At 37.0% G+C, this 12,619-nt stretch overlaps 1 protein-coding gene and 1 long non-coding RNA gene across 4 annotated transcripts; one reads left to right on the forward strand and one right to left on the reverse strand.

Moving 5' to 3' along the window:
• Positions 1-4,098: 4,098 nt before the first annotated feature.
• LOC118344745 lies at positions 4,099-8,721 on the reverse strand. Of its 3 annotated transcripts, XR_004798499.1 has the most exons (5): positions 8,095-8,721; positions 7,922-7,963; positions 4,986-5,070; positions 4,722-4,888; positions 4,099-4,357 (listed from the first exon to the last, which is right to left on the reverse strand). It is a non-coding gene; the product is annotated as an uncharacterized LOC118344745 (long non-coding RNA). The 3 variants fall into 3 exon arrangements; XR_004798498.1 differs by having other exon boundaries at positions 7,922-8,719; XR_004798497.1 differs by lacking the exon at positions 7,922-7,963 and having other exon boundaries at positions 8,095-8,718.
• LOC118344744 lies at positions 5,063-7,907 on the forward strand. The gene is made up of 2 exons (XM_035686125.1): positions 5,063-5,740; positions 6,044-7,907. Exons 1-2 carry the CDS (start codon positions 5,615-5,617, stop codon positions 6,341-6,343), a joined length of 426 nt encoding a protein of 141 aa, XP_035542018.1. The 5' UTR covers positions 5,063-5,614; the 3' UTR covers positions 6,344-7,907.
• Positions 8,722-12,619: the final 3,898 nt, after the last annotated feature.

Consider the following 12,619-nt stretch of genomic DNA (forward strand, 5'->3'; position numbering starts at 1 on the left):
CATTTTTGCATTTTTACTATGGAAAATGTTTATATATACTTAAAACTTAAAGTACATAATTATACATGCTGACATGTTAACTATTAAAATGATGAAAATTTTGAAATTCGAAACTCAAATTTAAAAAAAAAAAAACTAATAAAATAAGACAGATACTCAATATGTACAATATTGCATGTGTAAAGTTGTACGTATATAATGCACCTCTACGTATATGTATACGTAGAGGTGCATTTTCGCTAAAATTAGGTATCTTATAGGCCAAGATCAGGTGCCTACCTTCTCTCTATATTAATGGATGATGCATGCTGCAAGCTGAAGTTAAGATCGACATTTTCTTCACTTTGAACTTCTAGACTTGTCGAAAATCTCAATATGCATGATTATATCTATATATTCTAGATCTTCCTTCGTACGTAACATGCCAGAAAATTGGATTAATTTGTTATTACGTACCGTATTAAGATCACGTATGGCATGTTAATATATATATATATATATACTTCAAGTCAAACAAAAGATCACAAGTAATGAAGTAGTACATAAGTAATTTCCAGATGAAAAATGCTACAAGGAAACTTTACACCACACATATTTGCCTAACCAACATGTGATTTATCATATTTCACTACAAGAAAAATCGGTTGTTGCTGCCAGTTTTTGTTGCTGCGGATGAATATTTAACGTAACAGACCCTGTATTACTGTAGCATAATTTTTGTTGTGGCGGATCATATATTCGCGGTTAAATATACTGATTACGGTGATTTGGACTCGTCGCAACTTATGCTTTCGGCAACAGGAATTGAAATACACTTATGGACCTGTTGCAGCAACATTTTCCTCGCCGCATTAAACGATAACATCTAAAATCTAAAGTGAATGCCCTCGACTCTCTCTGCAAAACTCTGTTTTTCCTTTGAGAAAAAACTCTCTCCGCAAACGATAAGAAATTTCTGATCTTTTTCATGTCTTCTCGGCGACCCTCGACCTCGACGACACCAATCACCGTCCACCTCCTGCACGCCTTCGTTCCATGCCTACCCGGTAAGTCATCTCTATCTCTCTCTTTATCTTTGGCCGTCTTTTCTCTCTTTCCCTCTCTCTTCCTCCACAATCAGAGCTGCCCCACCGTCGTGCGCCACTTGACTGAACGCAGTGGCTATTTGAAGCAAGCTATCTCCTCTCCTTTCAATCCGGGTGGTACAATTCTCTCCCTCAATCCGTGTCTATCTCTCTCAAATTTTGGGTATTTTTATTTAGCCAGGTTTTTTGTTCTTTTGCAACTAATAGTTAAAAGTTATCCACATTACAAACTTTTATTTTGCTGAAGGGTTTGTTTTGAACAATTTCTAGATGCTGATTTATAAGTATTGGAAATTTTTTTGGAGGTTTGGCTGATGTTGTTGCGGGATATACATATGAAAGTTTATGTATGTGGGCTATTGTATGATTTTGGTGGCATATGGGGTTGATCAACCCAATATGGATTTCTATTATTATGTTGGATGCCTTTAATAATAACTAATGTTAGCTCCCCAACAGATTACCAGCTACTGGAACAAGTGTATTTGTGTGTAAAGCAGAGAAGATGTAATAATTAGTACAAATAGGTAGAAAATAGTCACAAGCTTCATAATCAGTACAATGGCATGCATACTTTTTTTTTAATAAGTACAATGGTATGCATACTTGGTAGCAAGATATGAAACATAGGTTTCATTTTCAGAAACCAAGTTACCAGTTTCATAGAAACACCCAAAAAATGGTGATAAGTACAAGAAATTTTCACCTTGTATTATATAACCATGGTTACCAGTTTCTGGCCAGAAGCTAAAGTTTAAATAGATTGAAGAGAAAATGTAATTTCGAGAGAGAATCTTGCGCTAGAAAAACTAGATTTCAGATTAAATCAAGGATAGGGGCATTTCGATCAAACATCAAGATAGGAAATGACTAAATTATATTAGAGTACATGCGGAGTCCCCAATTTAGGATTGTACCTGGACGGACTCTTTTGACTTATTCCTCTTTGACATTCACTAACAGACTAAGGGTTGGTAAAGGCGACCTCAGAAACACTTTCCTGCAGGACAGGTAATAGGTGTAGAAGGGTCCAAATAAAAAAGAAGATGCCAAAACGCAGAGCAACACTGGCCTTCATGACTTGGAAGAAACAGGGCAGCGTATCACCCTTTCTTGTTTATTCCTCAGCACTTCACTGCAACGCACCGTATCCACCTCTTTCAACGCACCATTTTCAGCATCTTTAATTACTTCACTTAACGCACCATATTGATCCACTTCAGAATACTTCAGTTTGCACTTTAATCACTTATGTTTTAACATTTCAGTTTCAACACTTCACTTTGCACGACAGATTCCACTTTGAGTTAGGATTTCTTCCTCTTTTCACCCATAACTGCCGAAACTCTAACAGCTAGCCTCAAAGAAATTTAGTTGTCCAAAATACTTTTTTAAATGACCTTTAGTTTTTTTTTTAAAAAACCTGTTCAATTAATATGTCCATAGAGGTACTTGATTGTTGAAATCTCATGCATTGCATGTTTGAACGGTGGAAAACAAATAAGTAATATATATGTTTCGAACCTTGATGCCACCTAATTATGGCTCTCCAGTTACAATACAGATGAATGGTCGATTAACATGATGTTATTAACTAGAGAGGACCACCTGCGGTGGATTAGATTTTTTATATGCAAATTACACCCTAACACCCCTTTCCACAATTAATTTTTTGTTGGAATCCTCATTAAGCATGTGGATGTATAGTACTGTAATTCATGCTTGGTGTGGGGATGAAGAATAAATCACAATAAGCCATGTTCGACTTGCAGGGAAACAATTGATTCTTTGCATCTGATAGGTTAGATATTTTGATGAACATATATAGTTTCCTTTGTTTGCATCTACTTTGGCCTTGGTCCTCTGGAATGTGATATACATAATTTAGTGGGAATATTTGATTTTGTGCTGCTTCTATTTATTTCATATTTATTTTATTTATTTACCGAGTTGTTGCATCTTTATTTTTCTGCAGTGCATCGAGGTTCCTTGAATTATATTGGAGAAATTGGTCGAGAAGAACTGCATTCCAGTAGTGCTGATGACTGATATTTATTGTAATTGCAGATGTGTGGAAAAGGACTTTTCAATGCCAACCTTTTTCAACAATATTTGACTTTGAATATCTGTAACTTTTTTTTTTTTTTTTATAAGTACGAATATATATCTGGAACTAAATTCCTGTAATACAGTCTTTCCATCAACTATATATATGTACTTGGTCATTTACTTCAGATGAGATGAATGGCATATAGGATCAAATTAGATATTAATTATTAAATTTAAAAGTACAGGACAAAAAATCATGTGTAATTACACATGGACTGTCATGGCAAAAATTGAATATAGTGCATATTCAGGTCACTACAGGGACGATCCAATGCAAAAATGAATACAGCATTTTTGGGGAAATTGTCATAAAATGAACAATCTATTGCAGGCGTTGGTCAAAGGCATCTATTGCCATAAGTCACTAGCCATCTTGTATAGCAAATTGGACACTTTGTTTATGTCTATATATATATTGAGAATCTTATGACTGCTCCTAATTGATGAGGTTTATACTGAGTTCAGAGTCGGAATTCGGAGTAGTTCCGAATAGATAATCGGACTCGGACTCGGACTCGGAGCTCCTAATTATATTGTATAACAACATTACTATTATAAAATGAAATTAGCTATTTGCTTACTAATGCTTATTCAATTAGCATTAATGATGTTTTTTTGGTCTGGATCAATCAAATATTCAATGTAGGCTATTGTTGAATATTCTCTAGATAAAAGTCAAAATGCTTTTCCATTGGGTGTGGTTTAATGAAACATGTGTCAATTATCTTTATATATATATAATAATGAAAGGATTTGTTATTAAGAACAGTTTTTCTCTAGGTATGATTTGAATAGTACTATGTTATTTCCTATGCTTGTATTAGTTTTGTTCGTTGGAGGTATATATAGGAATTCCTTTCAATGAACAAGGAATGGATTTGTGGATTGGTATGAATTTTTGACAAATACAAAATATGTATGTGCTCTTATACTTAAGCCATAAGATTCTCAATAGAGACATAAACAATATTTATGTATGTCATATATATATATATATATAATTACATTTTACCCTACTGACATGAACTATTCTTGTCATGATATAATATAAATATAAAGCTGCAGTACATTTAGAAATTGGTCTGCACCGAGAAGGGAACAATGACTATTCGATAAGTGGCATGATGAGGCATCCGAAAATCCATGCGTGAGTTGATCCTCATCTGTACCGAAAGCCAAATGATTAATATATTAATCAGACCATGTGTAATATTCAGGTAGTATATTAAAAAGATGGATTTTCAATATGTCCAAATGTTACATAATGCAGGTAGTATATTAATCTCATTGGTAATTGCATCATTTGCTTGGTATTGTAAGCGGCAAAAAGGCATGCTGATAATAAAATCATGTTGAATTTTCCAATTGGGTCCCACGGGCTGTACAAAAAGGCAGAGTACAATAAGCATTGCAACTAAAACGCGCGCGGGAGTGTGAAATATCTAAGCGGCAAAATGGCTGTCAACTTTTAACTACTGTACGTGAAAATAATTTGAAAGTAAAAAGGAGTCAGTGTAATGATCAGACCTCAGAAACCAAACAAATTTGGATTTTCCCTCCAGAGTCGGTCTTTCACTCGGTGGAGCAGTCGGACTTTTACTTTTAAGCACTAAGAGATCCATGTAAGTATTTTCCTACATGCTCCAGTTCCAGTTCTTCCAGTGGCTCTGTGGTGCATCCTCGTGTTTGGTAACCTGAAATATTTTCACATACTTGAATAAGTGCATAGAATGTAACTGCCGAGTAAGGAATTTTTCCCACATATATGTTTTCTTGTATGTGATTTCTCACCTCCTTGTTACATTTTTGTTGGGGGCGAGAAAGCTGTTCCCTTGGCTGTTTATAGTCATTGTTCACCACATGGAAATACCCATGTCTACATGTGCAAATGAATGTAAATAGAAAAGAAGGAAAACGGTCAATATATATAATTTTGGGACTGTTAGTTCCTTTGCAAATTTACAATCATATTAGAACAGAGAAGAGAAAAGTTGGGACCAAAAGTTTTACCAAAAAATTTACCTTTGCATCCTCTATACAGGCACTTCAACAAAATGGTATGTAAAAATACTATATTTCTATCTTTAATAATATGTGAAATTAGATTAGTTCACCCCAAAAATAGAGCTAAACTGGGGTTAATAAACTGAGTTGATGGATTTTGCTGAACATAAGAATAATATGTAATGAAATAGTTGCTGCCAATAAAGTGCAAATTTAACAGTTTATAGGTCACCTGCATGGAACCAACAGCACTCAGTACATTTTCTCTTCTACAACCACAAAACAAACAGGGTATACCAGTTTCCATTAAGATAAAATGGTATGCAGTTATCCAGCATGGCTTAATGGTAACTATATCACTGTTTAGATAGAGGTAGATTTGATAAAAGGTTATCAGAAATTGATATGTGTTGAGTATGGACGTAACTATATCATTGTTTATATTGCAGAAAAGATCAAATCAAAACAAGGCTAATAGGAAAAAGCAGCGTGTGAACCACACCGCAGGCAGAAAGTCTTTTCTGTGGTTAATGCAAGAGATGGTAAGATTCTAGTGATTTTCTTCTTTATTAGCTGAATGGTCAGTGCTAGTGTGTAATATAAAGAGGGGTGGGTAATATTTATGTATGTATTAATCGGGGTCCAAGTGTATCAAACTTAGTTAACTTCTATAAAGAAACTCATTGGTCAAAGAAGAAAGGGGCATTTGTCACTCCCATGACAAAAACCTACTATGTGCGTGGCCTCTAACTTACTCATTTTCAGAAAATTGAGATTTTTTATAGATAATCATTTTACTTAATTTACTTCAACTATAACTCATATAAGATAACTTTTTGCATCAGAATACGATGTGTGAGAAATTAGATATGATACAGTCTGAGGAGCATACAGATGAGGCTGCAAATATAATATTCAAAGATGTGCTAGGACATAGGTCTGGTTATACAAGAGGACTTGGTGGTTCAGTTATACCCGAGACTAGACCATCAGCTATGTCGGCACAATTTAAGCACCTAGCCCAAGAAAATGAGAAGCATAAACATGAGGCATTGATGTACAAGACCGAGTTGGATGAGCTGAAAAGGGATGTAAGACAATTATTGGTTTGGCAAATGTCCTATGACCAGAGGATGAATGACTAAACATCTCAAAGAGTGTCTAATATAGACACTCAAGGAGATCTTTAGCTGGATGGGTTTCTAAACTGGGAGTTTTTTGAAATTTTGTTAAGTATTCATCACTTTTGGTGGCAGTTACATATTTTGTTACATAGTTGTCAAGGGAAAAGGGTGCAGGTTTTTGAAGTTTGTTGCAAAATGGCATCACAGCAAGTCATGATGTGATTTGGCGCAAAATGGTGCTGTCTCTATTTTGTTAAAGGTTTGTCTAACACTATGTAAGTATGATTTAAAACCCCTTCCAACTGCATGTCTTGTCTGCAGTGGTTAAGAGAGTTTAATAGGTAAAAAGAAAATTCTCTTTAGGCATTTCTGTAATAGAGTATAGGTGATGGATATATGTAAACTATGCATGTAATTGTTTTGACTATGGAATTTGGAGAAAATTAATTGGTGTGATCAGAATGCATGATTTTTCCATATCTTCTACGGGATGCATTTCTTAGCTTTGATAGGAGTCTAGTTCTTCCACTTTTTTTCTGATTTTTAAAAAGAATTTTTGTTAGTTCAGTAGAAATTAGTACACTGACTCTTAATGAATTTACTTGATAAAAATAAAACAATCTTCTCTAGAAGGCACTTATATCAAAAGTTAAAACTAGATGCAGTTTAATACTTTCATATTGCACATTTTCCATTTTCTTACATTTCTTGATGCTTGTATATTATTCTCTTTTTCCAAGATACTGTGATGGCAAGTAAAAGTAGTAAGACAAGGTTACATTATATTTCTGATATTAAAACCTGCACCTTGAGAAAATATAGCTTACTAGGTAAAAATAAACTTTTATCTATGTATTTCTGTAATGGAGTATAGGTGGATATATTATTTATGTTCAATAAGAATGTTGAATGACGTCATGTAGGCTCTACACTTGTTTTCACACTCAAAATTTTCATCTATGTAATATGCAGGTAGCTGTGGGCCAGGTTGATATGAGCTCAGTTGTAATTTTTTGATGCACCAATGTGCCTGCCTACAGGATGCTATATGCTTGACTTCACTCCCAGGTTTAAATGTATAGCCATATTTTAGACAAGACCAATGAGTGGCACATGGAATTTATGTGTTTAGTGGAAGTATGTATGTAGGAATTTAAGCTTGATTTTGCATGACATTTAATCATTGCATGCCTGCTATAACGTATGATTATACAACTTGTAAATGAGATGTTAATTATTCAAGCTTGTATGAAAACTGGATGGCAATATTGTACATGGAAATGCAAGTAAAATATATGGTGTTTAATTTTGCCAAACATGTAAATTTCCTACATTACATCTAAACCAAAAAGTCCTAAAACACAGGCAAATTAATTCAAACAAAAAAATGACAGGAAATTGATACAAGCTACAGGGCTGTCCAATTTGCTTAGTGGAAATAAGGCAAAATTTTTTTACAAGGTTCAATTGATACAATATTGTAAAAATGGGTTGATTGGGAAATCATGTGTAAATTGTACAGATCATCTGGCCTGCATTCTCTAGATTTATTGTAAGAAATGTATACGGGCGTGACAGTTGAGATTGAGAAACAATTACCTGGGTTGGTTTCTGAGATCCAGTTCCAATCATATATAATACCTTTCAATGTATTTGAAAAAGCATAAAAATTATAACCAGGGTAATTTCCATGAGTTTGGCGTAAATCCTCCAACCAGTTTTTGTGTTGGTTTGAAAACACTACTAATAAATATTTCACCGCAAATACGTACCCATGATTTTGAAAGGCTGAACAAATGGCATTTGCTGCGGATTCACTCTTCCCGCATGCACTACTACCAATTATGGCATAACCAAATTCACCGCAATTGGAAAATGACGAGATTTTGGGTTTTAATTGACAAAATTTGAAGTTCCCTTTTGCGGTGACCCAAACTCTCCGTATGTCCATAATGGCGGCGTCCGAGCAATTTGGCAGTAATTGCTCTTCAAACCAATTTGGGATCGATCGTGGTTGCTGCGGGAGATGTCGGCAGCAACATCTTCAGTAATTTCGGTGCCCCAAAAGTCGCCGAAATCTGCAATTGTGGTGCCCAAAAATTGGCCAGAAATGACCACGATTTCCGACGATGTCCCAGCCGAAATTGCCCTTCAAACCGTATTTGTCCATCGACTTGTGCTGCGAGAAAGATCGGCGGTAAAATCTGTAGGAACAGCGGCCAACTTCACTTTTCACCGAAATTGCTCTGACCAGACGTATTACTCCCGGCCGATTTGCGGTGAATGGAAATCGCAGCGTGTGTAATTTTGCTGCGAGAAATTAGGGGAATTGCGGTGAGCTCGCACCCCGCAAAAGATGAAATTCCTTGTAGTGTTTGTAATTTTATTTAAATACATACATATTTAAGCATTAAGATAGAATACTGGCAAAAATAACAAATCACATGTGTTGATTAGGTGGAAGAGTGGTGCAAGGCTTCTATGTAAAAGTTCTCTTTTATGATACTTCGTGTGCATATGAGGAATTAGAAAGATAATCAGACAAAACGAAGATGACAGTCAATCTTGATTTGATAATCGTAAATAAAAAGACGTACATGATGTTTTGAAGCATTAGTTAATGGCCTATGGTAGCAAATTAATAATTAGGAGAGTTGTTGAGGGATTTATTTAAAATTCATATTTGATCTAAATCGATTTCATCTCTTATATCTTTCGATTGTCATAGCCAATAATTCATTGGAATAAGAAGAAAATTGAAGTATTGAACCTGCATGGGCCAATACCACGTGTTATTTTCAAATGAATGCATAAGGTCATATTGCAACCACATATATAGATGGGCCATTAAACCTTTTACTGCACCATTTTACAAAATCGTCAGTCCATTTTCCACAAAAGATTAATCGAATTCACAGTACCCGGCCGAGAGCTAGCTAGCAGGACAAATTACATCCATATCCACTAACATGAACCACTCTTTTTGATACACCCATTAATGGATCCAATATGGCATTATGTTAGTACTAGTGAGTAATTTTCTGTCATTGAAAAAAATGTTAGAATGTTTAATAATTAAGATGTTTTTACAAAATTAATATTTTTTTTACGATGATATTCAACCCTTTGAAAACCTATCACTAATAAAAAGGGAAGAGATAAAACCCAAAGATAAGACATGAAAGAGATAAGACAAGGAAGTTGGATTCTATCACTCCAAAGAAGAAAACAGATAATTTCTATAAAATGAGAAGATCTCTACAAATGAAGGACAGACTCTCCATAGGTTGGAGATGACTTCTCTACACCTAGACGAAATTCCTTCATTGTATTGAGTGATATGTGAGGTCATTGGAGATTGTAAAATCATCAATCATAGTGGATTTTACCCCTAAACAACTCGTAGATATAGACTTTTATGCTAAACCATGTAAATCCCTTTGTCTCTTTTTATTTATTTATATTTGCTTATTTATTATTATTTTATGAATAAAAGCGAAGAACATCCTATCGAGGCTTGAATCACTATCGTGGTCGGGGATAATTCTTTCTTTCATTCCGGTCTGTTGTGCAAATTAAGATATTAATAGTACGTTGGTGTCGTCTGTGGGATCAACGAAATCTTTTGCACTAGAATTGAGAGAAAGATATTTTCCGACTCACGAGATAGTCTTCGAAAGACCAGATAAGATCTCCTTAACTTTTATATTATTTATTCTCTTAATATTGCACCCAACGGTAAAAAAAAAAAAATTAGAGGAAGAACACAAGAAGCATATTGCAAGTGCAACATGCACTGGGCATGTACAACATGGCACAGTGCCATGAGTAGTGAACATAATGGATGCATGGCGTGCACTCAGTTCCTTCAAGAGATAGGACCTGCAGGCACCACCCCCACAGCGCCGGCAGGGCTTGATGCTGGCAATCCCACATGGCGGAGATACCGTGACAAAGAGCCTTCCACCGGTCGCTCACCCCAGCAGTGCGTTGTGCACGCCTAGCATAGTGCAGGCAAAGATCGACGAGTGGCTGGAGGACCCCACACAGGTGTCCATGATCTCGCGAGCCCACCACCAACCACTACCCACACAGCCAGTGATTTTTGTCGCTAGTGGGGTGGTTCCTCGACACTTGAAGTCAATCGCGTTGAGCACGATGTTACGGGCAGAGGATGCGCGTGGGTGGAGTACTGCCTTGCATAGCGCTGGGAGCAAAGGATGCCACTGGCCACCACCTAGCCCATCGGTACCTTATGTCGGCGGCGGAGTGGTCCCCAACCAAAACGAAGTTCCTCAGCACTGATCTTCGGCACAGTAGCACACCGTGCACGCTGTGCACCATCCGAGCACTGGGAGCACATTGTCGAGCACCCCGAGGGAAACAACTTGACCACCACCCAGCCCGCTCGCTTCTTCTGTCACCAGCATGGTGGTTCCCGACCACGATGACGCCCCTCACCATCATAGAAGCATGTTGTAGGAGTTGTTCGACACCAACACCACAACGTGCTCACCAGCCCAGCCCAACTGTGAGCTTGTGGAGCCACCCACGACCATGCTATGCACCTCTGGCCTTTTCCTTAGCCGTCACAGTGTTCCTTGTCATCCCCTCATCGCCCAGTGTCATAGTGTTGCTCGTCATTCCCTCATCGCCAAGCATGGTTCTATACGAGCTCTCGTGGCGACTGTGAGCTGATGGAGTTTGCTAGTGTGTTTCCTCGCCACAATTCATAAACGTTTGCCCACCTAGTGAGTTTGCCCGCCACAGAGTTTGCCAGTGTATTTCCTCGCCACAATTCTTGAACATTTGCTCGCCATGTAGTTTGCCAGTGTGTTTCCTTGCCATAATTTGTGATGTTTGCTCACCGCGAAGTTTGCCAATGTGTTTCCTCGCCACAATGGGCTTCTTCGCCGCAGTGACTTCATTATATGGTTTGCTCGTCACACTTATTCCACTGGATTTGCTCGCCACCCTTTAGTCTGGTTAGATTTGGTCACCCACAATATTAATTAACCTGCCTCAATAGTATTTTCTGCGCCATACATATGAATTTTGCTCGATGATACAGTTCGATAAAAGAAGAAGAAGAAGAAGAAGAAGAAGAAATAGTTGAGCTACTTGACTCGGAGTCGAACTCGCCTCACTTCCAAGAGATTAGTGAACAAACAAAAATATCCGAAGACAAAATAGTTTTCATTATTACAAGAGCACTCGAGGATGAACAATTTCCCCATTCAAGAATTATCCAGCAGAAAACGATCTCGGTTAGAGAGGAATTGAAAGCAGCAACGAAATTACTCTGAACAAACCATTCAGTATTGCGGGCATCTCATGTCCTTATCGTTGCCAAATCACGATTGCCAACAGACATCGCTCATGTCTCACCAGCCTTCACCACACTCATGTGAGATAGCCAATGTTTGCAATCCTCACACTTGTGATTTGGATTATTTAATCTAACTTGTTTGGTTTTTATTTTGGTATAAGGCAAGCTCTATCTCCCGTCATAGAGTGCGGTCGCATTTTGTCTCCCACTACAATGAAGCAATTGATCTCAACTTTAATGCCAATGAGGTCGAGGTATCCTCTCACTACGCTTTCATTGCTAGAGTTACGCAGTTGAGGCATCCTCTCGCTACACTCCGATCGTCGAGATTATGTGTTGAGGCATCCACCCTCTACACTCCTATTGCCGAGGTTACATGGTAGAGGCATCATTCTGCTACACTTTCATCACCGAGGTTATGTGGTCGAGACATCCTCCCTCTACACCCATCACCAGAGTTACGCGGTCTATTCTCCTACTACATTCCCATTGCTAAAGTTACGCGGTTGAGGTATCCTCCCACTACACTTTTATCGCCAGAGTTACGTGTTCGAGGCATCCTCCTGCCAAACGCAAGCCAATTGTCTCCACTAGCCACAACCGCCGCCCGTAGGTTACTTTTGAGAATGAACTTCTGAGCTCTACAACCACCTCACACGAGTGTCCTTCACAAATGTTTCTTGAGAACCGCTCATGGAGATCACCACTTAATTGCATTAATTAGTTAATACATTTTTAATTAGTTAATAAAGAAATCGTATAAAAATAAATTTTTAATTAGTTAATAAAGAAATCATATAAAAATAATTTTTTACAAATTAATGTGGCGTTAGATCTTTAAAATAAATATATATATATATATATACATACGAGACTCCTATATATAATATATATATATATATATATATTTATATATATAAGTCATCGATTAAATCTCAAGGTTATAAACTTGGGTCATAGCCAGAAGT

This window comes from Juglans regia, chromosome 15 (genome assembly GCF_001411555.2).
Source record: "Juglans regia cultivar Chandler chromosome 15, Walnut 2.0, whole genome shotgun sequence".
NCBI lineage: Eukaryota > Viridiplantae > Streptophyta > Magnoliopsida > Fagales > Juglandaceae > Juglans > Juglans regia.